Source organism: Chrysemys picta, chromosome 1 (assembly GCF_011386835.1).
Source record: "Chrysemys picta bellii isolate R12L10 chromosome 1, ASM1138683v2, whole genome shotgun sequence".
In the NCBI taxonomy this organism is placed as follows: Eukaryota; Metazoa; Chordata; order Testudines; family Emydidae; genus Chrysemys; species Chrysemys picta.
This window is the reverse complement of record NC_088791.1, coordinates 67,425,465-67,441,012: the sequence shown is the minus strand read 5'-3', so window position 1 is coordinate 67,441,012 and position 15,548 is coordinate 67,425,465. Positions and strand designations below refer to the sequence as shown.

At 41.9% G+C, this 15,548-nt stretch overlaps 1 protein-coding gene across 3 annotated transcripts in view; it reads left to right on the top strand.

Annotated features, from left to right (window-relative positions):
* Positions 1–15,548, top strand: part of PTPRR (protein tyrosine phosphatase receptor type R) — a 214,020-nt gene that overhangs the window by 44,932 nt on the left and 153,540 nt on the right. For 2 of the 3 annotated variants that reach the window (XM_065558886.1, XM_065558891.1), the window contains exon 2: positions 7,775–7,957. The exons of the other annotated variant lie outside the window; for it this stretch is intronic. In XM_065558886.1, the coding sequence (XP_065414958.1) occupies positions 7,943–7,957 (15 nt within the window). In that variant the 5' untranslated portion in view covers positions 7,775–7,942. The remainder of the gene's footprint in view (positions 1–7,774; positions 7,958–15,548) is intronic. 3 annotated transcript variants of the gene reach the window in all.

The following is a 15,548-nucleotide window of genomic DNA, read 5'->3' as shown; positions in this document are numbered from 1 at the left end:
GATCAGGTGTTGAGCATGAAGGCATGATAAATGACCATAGGATCTGATTGTTGGCAGACCAGGTGCCAGCTCATTCCTAGGCCTCACTGAACACTGATGACTACATAGCCGGAGCCAGTCTGGCTCACCTGTATATTAGTATTGTTAGAGTAGGTATCAGATTTATAAAAACGCGTTTAGTGTTTAAACTTTATGAAATGTTTATAAGTTGCCGCATGCATTAATCTCACTTATAACATCACTATCCCATGTTATAAGGTAATATTTCAGTGTTTGCTCTGTAACTGTAACCAAGCAGCCAGGAGAGAAACATTACCAGCTGTGAAATACTAGTTTGCCACAGGAGGTGTTCTCTCGTGCCCAACGAAAGAAGGCCCATAAACACCAGATAAACCATTGTGGAACATAGGAGGACAAAAGACTTTCGTGATTGCTCCCCCCCCACCTATGAAGAGGAGATGTGCAAGTGAACTCATCCCATCAGCTTGAACTCTGGGGGAAGGGAATAAAAATCCCTAAGAAGAAGAAAATGTATCTCTATACTGCTTGGACTTTGGGAGTGCAAGGTTTCTAAGCATAAGCAATGGATCTCCAACTCCTTAGTCTGGATTAGCGCTATAGGACACGAATATTGCAGCAGCTTCTATCACCTTTTTGGAAAGTAAGAATGTAACACATTTGTGGGTGTGTATGTTAACCGGCTTTAATCTTGCAAATAATTCTCATTTCCTTTTCCTAGCTAATAAATCTTTAGATCCTTTATTATAGGATTGGCTACAAATGTTGTCTTTGTGAGATCTAAGGTGCAATTGACCTCAGGTAAGTGACTGGTTCTTTGGGAAAGGGAGTAACCTGAATCTTGCTGTGATCTTTGGAGTAAGGATCCATCTATCACAAAAGTAGGCTTACCTGGGTGGCAAAATGGATTGGCGTATCCAAGGGCACTGCCAGTGAATCAATGTTAACACTGTTATAGTGGTTGAGGAGTTAATACTTAATTGGTTGGTGAAATCTAAGTATAGAACTCACAACCAATTTGGGGTTTGTGCCCTGCTTCTTAGAAGTCTGCCCTGAGGTTGGTTTTTGTGCTCTGGAGCCATTGCAGGACAACTTGACACCTACCTAGGTCTAGGACGGGAAAGAGACATTTGTCTGCCTGAGGAACATCATAGCAGTCCATTCTCCCTTGACCATTTCAAATGTTTATTACTGTTCCCAATCCCCGGTGTTCAGGCTTTCCCCACAGTGAGCCACTCTGCAGAAGCCAGAAGAAGAGTGGGCGAGTGAAGCATCTGTTCCAGTGGTTGTACAAACACAATACTGTGTCCCTTAGCAGTGGAGGGGTGACAGGCTTGCGGTGTTAATTCAAAAGTTCAGGGAAGAAAATACACTTGCAGTGTGACTCTTTTTCCCTGTCCTTTCCCCTGCTGTTCTCAGACATGGGCTGGATTTTCTGAGGCAAGAGAGACTAGTGGGTGGGTGGACATTCCTTGTGGTTCTGTTCCTCTTCCATGGGAACTGGCTGCTAGCTTAGAATTGCCTCCCTGTGCTGGATGCCTAATTCAGCAAACATTTGACATAGCAGAAACTCAAGCTGGTTCTTCAAGTTTAATGGCAGGGCAATGTGCTTTGTAGCTCACCAAGAACCTTCCACTCAGCAATGTGTAGACCATTAGCAGAAACTTTTGTGGCATAAGTGGATGGGTGTCCTACATAGGACTGGAAAGACACCTCTCTTTTGCATTCTGGTACCTTGCTCTCAGCTATGTTCTCCAAACGATGGCCAGCCTTTAAAGAAGAAATAGGTAACTAGAAATGTAATTCCTGAAAGGAACTGAACCCCATCCCAACCAGCCCTTTGATGCACTGTAAAAAGTGGAACGCTGATGCAAGTGTCTTACCATTTTTACCTCATGGGCTGCAAAAGTAGCCTGAAGGAAAGAGGCTATAACACCAGCATTTCTAGGATGCAAAAATGTATCCATATTCTGGACTTTGACAGCGCAATTGCTTTATCTGGGGAGATTTTAGGTTTTTTCCAAGAAGAAATGAAATATACAGGGACTATAATGGCACAGCTACACCCCGCTAGCTATGTCAACATAATGCTTTGACTTGCCAGAATCTTCAACTGCCAATAGGGAACCCATTCCACCAGGAAGGCAGGAGCAGGACCTCAGAGACAGATGAAGGATCTGCTTGTCAGCACAGACAAGAGTGAAGAGCAGTTCAAGTTACTTAGGGAAAGGGAGGATTGTGATCTTAGGCAGGAGACACCGATGAACTGGTTCATGAAACGGGACTATGCCCAGAGGGAATGGGACCATACAATCACTGGTACAATGGCTGGCTGAACACTTTTGGGGCCCACCCACTACTTCTCTCTGGGAACCAGCAGCACCTCTTGTTCATCATCCAACTACTGCTCCTCCTCCAGCTGATACCCAAGCTGCTGTTGAGGCAGTGAATCGCACATGCACACACACCAGGGAGAAGTGTGTTGGATGCCCAGCACAACCTCCCTTCATTGGCACTCCAACTCCTCACAGAGGAACTGCCCCCCCCCCAGTATGCAGAAAGGGAACAATGAGCCGGATCCAGTCCCTGTAGCCCAGCCTGTATTTGACTACAAACCCCTCATGTCCTCATTTGGTCCTCCCCCAATATTCTGCAGCCAATCCCCCCCCCCTTGTCAGGGCAAGGGGGAGGAGAAGGGCAGGGAAACGTGGCCGCAGACAGTACTGTTTGCCCACTTCTCAGGGAATTTGACTGTTTTTTTTTTATTCATTTGTTCCTGTTACAACAAACAGAGCTAAAACAGTTTGTATGTCTGTTTACGTCACTTGTGTGTACATCTTGCTTTCCAAGTCAGATTAGCAGGATGTTTCCCACATGTTCGGGATGGGTCAGCAGTATGAACAGTACAACTGTGATTTCTGTAAATGTGGTGCCAAAGAAATGCAATGAGTTTTGTCCCTCCCCCCACCCATGAATTTCCTACTGTTGAGGGGCAAAATAACGGGGTTCATGATGATTGAAGCTCTGAAATAACTATTGCTGTCCAAAGCACCAGCATGAAAAACCAAGGAGTTTTGTTAATATTTAAGTGACAATAGAGACAAAAGAATTAAAACTAACTTACCAAAGAAGATATCTGACACGGAACAGTGCTTTCTTGACCCTCACCCCCACCAAACAGTCACCACTTGTAACCATAGGAGTACTCATGTAAAGTACCCGACAAGTGTTTGTGGACAACGGTGTCAGAAAACATTGTGAAGAAGGAATGTTTGACGTCTGTACTAAAACCTTAAAGAGCTGTTTTTAAATTACCTTTAACTATGCTTAAGTGCTCCCCAAAAAAGCACCCTGAAACAGGGCTGCTAACTTGCAACAAAAACATCGCTTAATGATGACATGAAAGTGTATATACACTCTGCACAGCACAAACCCAAAAGTGTTAACTTCAAGGACCCTTTCAGTTAGTACATTGTCAACTGCAGGTGATCAAAACTCACCATGGCATGTCACAACACAAGTTTTAGACAATGCTCCATTGAGCTTTTCCAGCAGCAAAATAGTGTCACAATAGTGTTCCTTGGCACAGTACCAAGTTATCTTCTGGCTCCACACTGATCTGCAATATTGCATCATGAATTTCCTTTGCTTACCAGGAACAGTATGCACATAGGTGGTATCTAGCTGCCTGTACAAGCTTTGAAAACAAGATCTGCCCTGTGCCTACTCACTCTGGAAGTATTCCTCTTTATCCTTGCATATGTTTTGCAAGGCACAGCATGCCACGATAATGCAAACCCTGTTGGCTATGCTGGCATCCTGACAGGTCCATAGGCATCACCAGCAAGCTTTTAGATGGCCAAAGGTACACTCCACCACCATTCTGCAGCTACTCAGTTGATATTGCATTCCCCAAGAAAAGGGAATTCAACTGTCAGGGGTACAGCTTTGAGCCATGTGAGGAGTGGGTAGGTGAGGTCCCCTAAAATAATTGTGAGGACCAAACCATGTCATTTCTGGGGAATAAGTTCCTCTCCCCTCCCCTCCCCCCAGTACAATCCTGATCTCCTGAGTGCCCTGGACCTTTCCTGTATGTCCGATGTTGGAGTTCATGAACTGACCACTCTGGTCCACTAAGCCTTGGAGAATGAGCACATAGTAACCTCTCTGTTTCATGTATTCACTGACCCCTTTCAGTGGGCAAAGTGTTGGGATGTGTGTTCTGTTGATGGCCCCTGCATGGTTCAGCAACCCCATCCTCTGAAATCTCACTATAATTTCAAGGACTTGGATTATGGCAACCACTCATGGATAAATTGCAGTACTAATAGCATGGCAAACCTGTAAAACCACCACCCCGACTGTTGACTTCCCAACCTGGAACTGGTTTGCATCTAACTGGTAGCTGTCAAGTTTAGCTACTTCCAAAGGATAATAGCCACCTGTTTCTGTACTGGTATGAGTTTTTGGAAAACAATTGGTCTGGCACTGAAGGGGTGCAGCAAGCTGCTTCCACAACTCCATGAAGGTCTGCTGCTTCATTTGGAAGTTCTGCAGGCACTGGTCATCATCCCAGGTTTCCAAGACAATGTGGTCCCACCACACCATGCAGGTTCTCTGGGACCAGACGCAACGGTCCACCAATTGGCATAACATTCCCATTTCAAGACTCAACATGGGATCCCAGTGGATTTTCATTCACCCTTTCAGTCACCAGTCTTTAGTATGTCACATTTTTCTGGTCCCATTCCGTCCAGTATGCAGTGCACTGGTCCCATGAGCAGGAGCACAATCCCATCATCATGGACTTGCTCCATGTTTTCAATGCATATTGATAGAAGGGTGAGATGACTGGGAGCTGTCATCACCATATGTGTGAAGGTGGCCTACAGTACTGGCAACACATAAAGTGATTCCAAAAGCATCTCTTGAGATGCAAAGGACTCTGGGATACCATCCCTGAAACGGTAGCACTACTGTTACATACCAAAAAGGGGCAGTGTGGACATAGATATCTCTCTGTGCATGGCGTGTACCTATGCCCAGCACCACATATGTGGACACTCACTGTGACTATGGGGTACACATGCTAACAATATGTGGACGCGTACTCAGACAAGCTACAAGTGTATACATAGTCTACATGTAAGTATGCACAGGAACAGGGCCTACATTTGAATCCTGACAGGCTAATATTAAATTTGTGGGCTGAGAGGGGAGATATAGGATCAAGATTTGGGGATTGTATGACCCTAATTATGAATCAACTGACTTTGAAATGTATGTGTGACATTGCACTCTGTATGATTTTATGAAAGTATGCTGATGAGTGTGAATATAATGTAACTAAAATATGCTTCATGGAAAAGGTCTCTTGTAAGGTATCATTACAAAGCTTATAATCTACGGAGTGTGGTCATCCTATTTGTATAAATGTATCACTCTTGTATCTGAAACTAGAAATATAACTCTGAGGGCCTATTGTAATTATACAAAGTGTGGGCCATTAATGGTGGTTTGGAATCTTGATGGCTCCCATTAACCAGGACAATTGACTGTGGATGACTCTGTTTGCAGGCAAGCCTTCCTGTAAGTCAGGCTGGGAGGAATGAAGGGTTGGAGTCTTACAGTGACAAGTGATCATATCCCCTGAATTGGAATCCATCTTTAACCTGGTGCTTTTCCATTTAGAAGGAGGGGGGGAACCCAGAGAAGGACAAAGGATTCCCACCTTATGCAAAAGATATATAAGTGGGTGGAACAGAATAAAGGAGGCAGCCATCATGAGAAATCCCCTAGCTACCACCTGAACTGGAACAAGGGCAGTACCAGGGGGAAGGATTGTGCCCAGACTAGGAAGGCATCCAGTCTGTGAAAGAAACTTATTGAAACATCTCTGAGGGTGAGATTTTATCTGTATTCAGTTTTATTACTGTATTAGACTTAGATTTGCGTATTTTATTTTACTTGGTAATTCACTTTGTTCTGTCTGCTACTACTTGGAACCACTTAAATCCTACTTTCTGTGTTTAATAAAATCACTTTTTACTTATTAATTAACCCCGAGTATGTATTAATACCTGGGGGTGGGTGGGCAAACAGCTGTGCATATCTCTCTATCAGTGTTATAGAGGAAGAACAACTTATGAGTTTAGCCTGTATAAGCTTTATACAGGGTAAAATGGATTTATTTGGGGTTTGGACCCCATTGGGAGTTGGGCTTCTGAGTGTTAAAGACAGGAACACTTCTGTAAGTTGCTTTCAGTTTAGTCTGCAGCTTTGGGGCACGTGGTTCAGAGCCTGAGTCTGTGCTGGAGCAGACTGGCATGTCTGGCCCAACAAGACAGGGCACTGGAGTCCCAGGCTGGCAGGGAAAGCAGGGGCAGAAGTAATCTTGGCACATCAGTTGGCAGTTCCCAAGGGGGTTTCTGTGATCCAATCCGTGTCAGTATGGAGGGGTGGTTACCCTAAATATAAATTTCTACGCTTTCAAACATTTGGATGTTTTAGTTACAATCTTTAATGTTTTTTGTTTATTGAACTGATGTCTCTTTACGACTGTAGACAAGTTGTACAAATACAAGTTAACAAATGTATTGTTAATGAAGATTTTTACTGAGGTATTTCTGTAGATTTTTGAATTTGTATAAAACATTTTTATGTGGCATGAGAGAACTTCCTCATGAGACAAATACAATAAACACAAGGTCCAATCTCGCAAGTACTTAACACCTGCTAGTAGTGCTTTTGACAAACTTCTGTTGAAAAATCAGACTTTATGATGATGATAATGTGATAATTATCATTGTTTAACATTTATATTGTTAGTGTGTGTCTATGAACCTGATCCTGCAAATGTATTCAGATGAGTAAATTTACTCATCTGAATAAATTTTCAGGATTGGTCCCAAAGATATAATGGATTGATCCTTCAGAAGGTGTTTTTCTGAATAAGATTACAGGATTGTGCTGTATAAGTACTAAAGGCTTGATCCAATAAGGTGAAATTAGTGAGGGTTGAGGATGTTGAGTATACTGTGAGACTGAGCCCTTGGCAATATTTAAAAAATGTTTTGTTTTGTTTTGTTTCTTTTAACTAATTGTTCTCTTCCAACAAATAAACATCTCTCCTAATTTGCAGAAATTAAAGCACTCTGGAAAACGAGACATCTCTATCTTCCTTGGAATATGTGAGCATGCTTAGAGTTTCTGTCGTAGCTTTAGATCTGAACTAAAAAAAGGATTTTCAATAGCAATCACTGCCTATCTGTCCACTGAGTGTGTGTTTGTGTGTGGGTGAAATAGTTGCTAAATGTTATGTTGCATGTAAACTTTGATCTTTAACATTTTAGTTGTAAAGTTATCTTCCTCTCCAGGAGGCAGCTGGGCAAGAGAGACAGCACTGGGTCATAAAGTGATGAAAGGAAATGTTAACTGCAAAGGCACAATAGAAGAATAATTTTTCAAGGTTTAAATAGTGCATTAGGTGGTGGCCTCAAAGTTCTAGTTTATATAATAATACAAAAGTCATGTAATATTTAAACAAGGTTTTTTGGCACTAAATTTTTAAAAAACATTAAGGTGGTTTGAATTCATGATATGCGTCAATATTGATACAAAGGAGCTTTAAGGAAAGGAGGGTTTAATGGAAATAAAAGCTTTCACATTTGTTTGTTTTAGTGTAATAGTGTGAACTAAATTTAATTTCAATCCAGTGAGCTAATTATATATTTTAATCCTGTTATTTTATTTGCAGCTTCCTGGATTATCTCTAGCTCTGTAATCTCATAAAGTGCCATGTTTCTTAAACTGCATGCATGCGTCGGGGAAAGCCATTGGCAGGAAAAGAAAGACTGCAAAAATTCATTCACAACTTTCGTAATTTGAAAGTAGTAGTACGCACCAACTACATATACATCCTGTAATGAAGTGTGATTATGTAAGTACTTGTAATTTTGAATAAGCTTTTTTGTTTAAATATAAAAAGGTATCCTAAGAGCCAAGGAGTTGCTTAGCATTATGTTCAGTAGTATAGAACTAATTCTGCAGTGGGCATGTTTGGACTGGAATTGCGGTGTGTGTATATAGCATTTTGCACTGAATGCCAAATAGGCAAATATCTTAAAAGGATGCATGGTTAACTGTTCTGTTCTGCAGGTACCTGCAAATACCCATTGTAGCTTATACTGTTCATGGAGGCCCATTAGATTTAGAGAGCAACTAATTACTCCAGTAAAAAAATGTGGTCAGTTATGTTGAACTGAAATGTTAAAGTAACTGTTCTCATCTTACACCGTGTATACCATGTAAACACAAATCACCCTCAGTAGATTCAGCAATGGCCTTTTCTTGACAACTTGCTTATATAAATAATCTTTTACAGCAGTTAAAAAGCCCAAGTGCAGTGACTTACTGATCAGAATTACTTCCAGTGACATTGAGGTTGACACCTGTTTGTTTTTTAATCAAGCAAAGGTTTATGATGAGAGCTAACAGTGGGTTCACAGTAAAAGAAAAGAGGAACTAGTTTAAATAATTTACATGCACATTTATTCAATTATAGTCAGGAAAAATGGATGAATAATTTAATGTCTGAATGTTGGGCTACGCATAGGTTGTAGAAGGGGAGGAAATATTCACAAATAATATTTTCAAAGAAAAGGCCAACATTTCTTGGATAATTATTCACAATGAATAATTTGACCATCTTCACTAATTAATGCTATATGTGCATGCCTATAAATGCTCATGTTAAACAAATGGGAATTAGAGCCTGTGGCATATGAAAAACATTGCCACAAGTCATAGGTCCAATGCTAGGGCATAACATAGTGCAGTTCCAAAATCTAGACAGTGTCTAGTTTATCTCCATGAGAATCCATTCAGGCACTGGGGGATCATCTGCATGCCTCTGATTGAAAGATTGGGGCCAAAGGGTCGAATCATGCAAACAGTGGGTTGTCCTTATGTAAATAGTTCCACAGAAGCACCAAAAAAACAACAACACATTTTTAGTATGATTATAGAAATAGAGAAACTGAAGTCAAAGGTGATTCCAACATGCATCTCATTGCAGGACTGGGGCCTTAACGTGTATAAAAATGAAAGTTGCAAGCTAGCAAGGCTACAAGTGAATCAGTAATGTAAGATGAAGCCCATCAATAGTTTTTAAATCAGTGTTTCTTGTTTTACTATGACTGTGGTAGCCCACTTCCAATTCTCATCCATGAACACACTACCTTTAAGCTTACAGATTTTTGTAAATTGGATTGAGGAAGTTATGTATTTCTGGACAATGGATAGGGCTGTATTTGAAGCACATTATAGGTCAACCTACCTTTCTGCTGGCTTAATGTGGCGCTAACTTCCACAGTCCCCAGCTCAGTACAGCTGGATAGAACTCGATATTAATAACACCCCTTCATTTGGCATCTTGCACTATCTTTCTTCCTGTAAGGGTTAACAGCACTGAAGAGATCCTTTTCTGAGGGCAAACCTAACATCTATTGCTTCATGCACACAGAAATGTTAATTTGTTTACATTTGGTATTGCTTCATCAATGATAACATAGATTAAATCTATTTAATAGCATGGTGGTATTTCAGACCATTTAAGCATTCATTTTACAAATCAGTGGTTGGAAGAAGATACTTACAAAATGGGAAAGACTGAGGTTATAATTTGGCATATTAGTAGCCTTTTTTGGTAACTTAACATTTGGACAGCGGTTTAGGAGAAAGAGAGCACTGTATGTTTGCAATAAGCAGAGAACCAGAAGAATCTTTCTTCTATCAATATAGTTGAAATGAACTAATGATATTTTCCTGGTTCTCCCATTATTTTTCTGTTTTGTCTTTTTACATTCTGTGAATTGTCATGCCATATAGAAAACTCTAAAGAAACCAAATAAAGTGTCTGTGCTTAATCCTGCAACCCTTTCTTAGGCTAAACTCCCATATATTTTGATCACTCAACAAGCGGGCCCTCTACGCTACATGCTCCCTACTTCTGCATGTAGTGGAGAAGAGCAAAATGTGGCAGAAGTGCCCACTGACAAGTGTAAAGGGGGGAGCAGTGACTCAGTTGCAGACTTTGCCAATCCCTGGCATCAAAGGACCCCATCTGATTCAGCTCTGTGTAGCTGGAAGAAGTTGGGGGAAGAGTTGTGTTTGGAAGGAGGCAGACCAGGGGAGCAGCTGCTTCTGGAGCCTGCACCAAATGAATTTTTAAGTACAAATCTCTTCTGAAGTTACAGTTTACAATAAATTACAATCTGTGGCAAGTGTGCCTAGAGGGATTACCCTGCTGATGGCCATCTGAGCTATGTTGACAGGAAAAGGTAGGCTGAATAGACTAGAATGGAGAGGCAGAGATGGGATGAGTGCCTTAAGAATCCAATCCCTTCAAACATCACATCTCCATACCCTTACAGGCTGGCCCAAACTCTAGATCCTGAGGAGTCAGTGTCACTAACTTGTAGAATATTGGGGCATACAGCCCACAGGAGGCGGGACTTGTGACCCTATAACCCCTTCCCTGCAAGCTGTTCTGGTGTGCTGGTGTGCTGAACCCTATTGGTTTCAACGAAGTTCCTTGTAGGTGCAGACATAAACAGCTTGCTGTATCAGGGCCAAGGTTTGTAAAAGGCTTTGAAGATGTAACATGCTGTCTAAATGCTAAACAGCATTATGTTGTTAATAATAATGATTTTAAAGAGGCAAATGCATTTTAATTCTCTAAAATGTATTAAACATTAAAAGACAGAACAAAATTCTGTTCAGATATGTCAGCATAGATGGAAATAAGATGCACAGTGGAAGATGTTTCTTCATTTGTGCTTTATGAGCACTGAGTATATTTTGCATTTGTATGGTTACTGTTTTGTAGAGGAGGATTTGTTAATTATTAGTTGACACACTAACATCTTATACCAGCATATATATCATTTATAAAGCATAATCAACAAAAATCTCATGACATATTGCAAATATATATATATATAGCCCCAATTGTATAAGCACTGATGCATATGCACCGTTTTATCATGTGAATAGTCAAGCTCAAGCAAATGGAATTATTCACATGTGCGAAGCTAAGCAGGAGGTAAGAGTTTGCAGGACTGGCCTTAAAACATATTGCAAAATTCTACTCAAATGGGTCAGTACACTCTCCCCCACACACACACCCTTGCCGCTGGCAACTATGTTGTTTCATTATCATCATCATCATATATAGTTTAAAAAGCAGGCTAATGGATTTTGTGCCTAGACAGGTAAACTTCCTTTTTTTTGCAAGGTTGGAATAGACACACAAACATAATGAAGGTAAGAAAGATAGTCCATGAAACCAAACACATAATCACATATGGTGTGGCAAAGGTCATCTTAAGTAATATTGAGATCAGTATTACACTCTAGACTGGGACTCTGGTGATCTGGGATTGATTATCAGCTCTGACACAGACTTCCTGTGTTGTCTTAGTCTCTCTGTGTCTCAGCTCCCCTTCTATAAGATTGGGATATTGACCCTCCCTCAGAGATGGGGGGCTGATAAGATAAATGTGTTAATGTTAGTGAGATACTCTGATACAATGGTGATGACTGTAGAAAAGCCTGCAAATAAACAAATATCTTCAAAGCAATATGCAAACTTATTTTAAAAGGTGCTTGCAAAGTGGTCTTTCTCACATCAGCAGCAAGGGGAATCCATACTCCCAGGATTGTTGCAGACACAAATATATTGATTAACCTATCTGTCTGTCTTTCTGGGTTCATACACCACACCCACGGTCATGGTATCTGAGAACTTGATTGCAGATACAGGACATGATCCAGCTTCCATTTAAGTTAAAGGGAGTTTTGGCATTGACTTTCACCTGAACAAGAGTAAGATCAGACAGCATTTCTTCTCCAAACAGTCCCATTCGCTTGAGTGTTCAATGAATCAGTAGTACATAGGTGAATCCAGAAGCTTAAAATGGTCTGTTACAGACTGGGTCCGAAAAGTTTTAACAGTTAAAATAAGAATCACAAATAGGACAGATTGCCATGTACACAGCCTATTAATGTAGTTGGGGTGTGTTGACACAATCCTTTCCTCATACCCCAAGACAATAAGCATCTCATCTAGGGCCCACTGATGTCAGTGATCAAAACTCCAGTTACTTCCCTGGCATTTGATCAGGCATAGCAGTGCTGCTGCACTCTGCCCTACCTGCAGATGATGAGTCTTTTTAGTGCCACATAACATGGAACGTTACGGTAGTCTAACCTCAGGGAATCTTTCATGATAAGAGATGCTTTAAGAAGGAGCAAATCTACATTCTCCCCTCTCCCGACAAATATAAGGAAAACATTTCAAGGAAACTGTTAGTAAAAATCATAGTAATGAGCCAATTACTGTAAATATGATTTTTTTAGTGAAAGTCTTTATTTGTAATGGAAATATTGAATGTGGCTACTGCAGGTGAGTGCAAAGCAGGGCATGAAATTACAGCCTGCCATCTGTCTTTAGCTAGCTCATTTTTCAGTACTGTCAGTCAAAATCAAAATTAATCGTTCGCGTGGGATGCTCTATTTTGAAGCTTTTGGAATGACAGAACATTCAACTGTACAAGACAAGTCTGACTTGGGAGGGTCAAAGCTTTGTTGTCATAGTCTGCAGGAGGCAAGTGAATTGCTTTGTCCATCTTTCCTGTCTCAGTTACAGAAAGATGCTGCAGATGAAATATTTGCACGTGGTGTTGGTAGAAAGAAAGGGAAAAGAGATGACCATCAAGAAAGAGATCAGCAATAGGGCCATAATTACATTATTGTGTGTCTTTGAATATTTTTGGAAGGTTGGTGGTTAATTTTGAAGATAATGACTCTGAATATTTGAACTTAGAGAAGCAGTGCAAGGGAGTGGTGGTGTTTATAAACTCCACCTGGTACCTCACAAAGGGTATTGATTATAGATTTGATTGGAGAGCTGATCAAAAACATTAGGGTTTCTTTCCTCGTAAAAAAAATCACATTTTTTTAATTTAAATTTTTTTGTTCACATTTTTTAAACTTTTTTGTAGGAATTTGTTTCATTTCAGTTTTAGAAACCAGAGATTTTGAAATTCTTTTGATTTTTTTTTTACTTTTATTTTCCTATTTTCCCCCCTTTTTCTTTTATTGTCACTTAATCCAGTAGAATGATTGACATCTAATGTTTTTTCACTTTTTCTTTTTTCCTTTTTGCTGTCTAACTTTTCAAAAGTTGGAAAAGTTTTGAAAAGTTAGTGTGTGCGTGGGGAAGGGGTAACCAAAATGAACCAAACAAAAACAAAAGATGGGAAGCCAAACCAAAACCCACCCCCAAGCCACAGATATTATTCCATTCAATTCAAAGGCAAAGACGAAGTGGACAAAGGAGGAAGAATTAAAACCAAACATTTTGATTTCAGAAATATTTTTTGGTTTTCAAAAACCAAAGCAAAAACTTCAATTAGAAATAAAAGCAAATTTCTTATGCTGTTTCAAAATTTCCCATCAACTATTTTTAAAAATCAAAAATGAAATTTTTCTGCAAAAAGACTTAATTTTTCCAACATGCCATTGTTTGACAGGAAAAGTTTTCAGTTGAAAAACAGCCAGCTCTAATTGGCTGACTACCTTTCTGCTTTTCTGGGTTTATAATCGTGGTCTGGCACAACTTAGAAACTGCTTAGTGGACAGCGATTCCAGAAGCATTTGTAAAGTGCTGTGGTTCCAGGAGGTTACAAACTCCACAAAGTGCAGCCTAGAGTTCAGGAACTCAACCAGCTAATCAAGCTGGGTACAAGGAATATGCAAACTTCATTGGCCAAACCACTTGGATTCAATAGGGTTACCATACGTCCAGATTTTCCCGGACATGTCCGGCTTTTGGGGGCTCAAATCCCCGTCCGGGGGGAAATCCCCAAAAGCCGGGCATGTCCGGGAAAATCGGGAGGGAGGGCTCGGCCGGGGCCTCTTTGGCCGGGGCCGGTGCGGGGCCAGACCGGGGTCGCAGGGCCGGGGGCATAGTGCCGGGCCGGGAGCCGGGCCGGGCGCGCGGTGCCGGGCCGGGGTCCAGGGGCACAGTGCCGGGCCAGGCCCGCGGGGCTGGGAGCCGGTCCGGGCCTGCGGGGCCGGGCCGCCTGGGGGTGCGTTGGGCCGCGGGGCCGGGAGGCCGGGCCGGGAGCCGGTCCGGGGTCGCGGGGCCGGGGGGTGCGCTGGGCCGCGGGGCCGGACCGCCGGGGGGTGCGCTGGGCCGCGGGGCCGGGAGCCGGGGGGCCGGGAGCCGGGCCGGGGTCGCGGGGCCGGGCCGCCGGGGGGTGCACTGGGCCGCCGGGGGCCGGCAGTGCTGGGCGGGCCGGGGGTGGTCGGCCGGGGCCGGCACCCCAGGGCCCGAGCCGACCCAGGCTGGAGCCGCCGGGGGGGCCAGCCTGGGCCGCACCTCCTCCCCCCACACCCCCCCATACCTGCTTCAGGCTTCCCGCGAATTAAATGTTCGCGGGAAGCAGGGGAGGGGGCGGAGACTTTGGGGAGGGGACGGAGTTGGGGCGGGGGCGGGGCCCCGTGGAGTGTCCTCCATTTGGAGGCACAAAATATGGTAACCCTAGATTCAAGCTGGTTACAATCTCCATCAGAACTGACTGCTTCTCTTCCTATAAACTTTTCAGTTAGATCTTGAAGGAGATGATATATTTTTACAAACTCTGCTGGTAACATATTTCATATAAATACTGCTGTATATTGATTTATGTTTAACTGAATGGCATATTTTCACAACACACATAATTACAGAAAAATATAATCTCTCTATTGGAAAAACTGTAACAACCTAGAATAAGTTTTCACATATTTCAAATCCTTTCTGGAAAAACTAAGAGTTTCCAGACAAAACGCTTTAAAATACAATTCAGGTTGCAGAGACCTCTTAAATTTAAACAGGTCTAAGAAGCAAAATCCTGTAGTTCCTAGAGATATCTGCTTTTCCCTAGAAATATTATCCTTCTCTCCGGACTGTTCTGCTATGTGATCAACTCTACCTCCAATGGGACAATGCACAGGAGAGGAAGTCAGTGTAACTTTGCCCTGTCTTGCATATAAAACCCCAATGTGCAGTTTCTACATATGAAGGAGAGCATATGGCCCTATCAGAGCAATGTGCTGGCTGGCAGATCCATGCATGTGGGAATCATTTTGAGAACAGCTTCAAAATGCAATTTCAAATGAATGATACACGTGAGTTTATCTCGAGTAAAAACCTTTAATGGAAATATGTGTTTGATTCTAGTGAAAAATGTCTGCTACTCAGGCTTTTTAGATTAGCAGGTATGGTTATTTTATTTTTGAAGGAGCTTTTCTTTTTGGTCTCTTGATCCTGTTGCAGCTTTGCTACTGCTATGTTAAAAATTTTAAGCTGAATTCAATTAAAATTGTTTGTGTCTTCCACAGAGAAGAATTCCCTGAAAAATTGAAGTCAATTTATCTTGTCGTCCCCCCCCATGGCCTTGCCATGGTAACTGGATAATTTT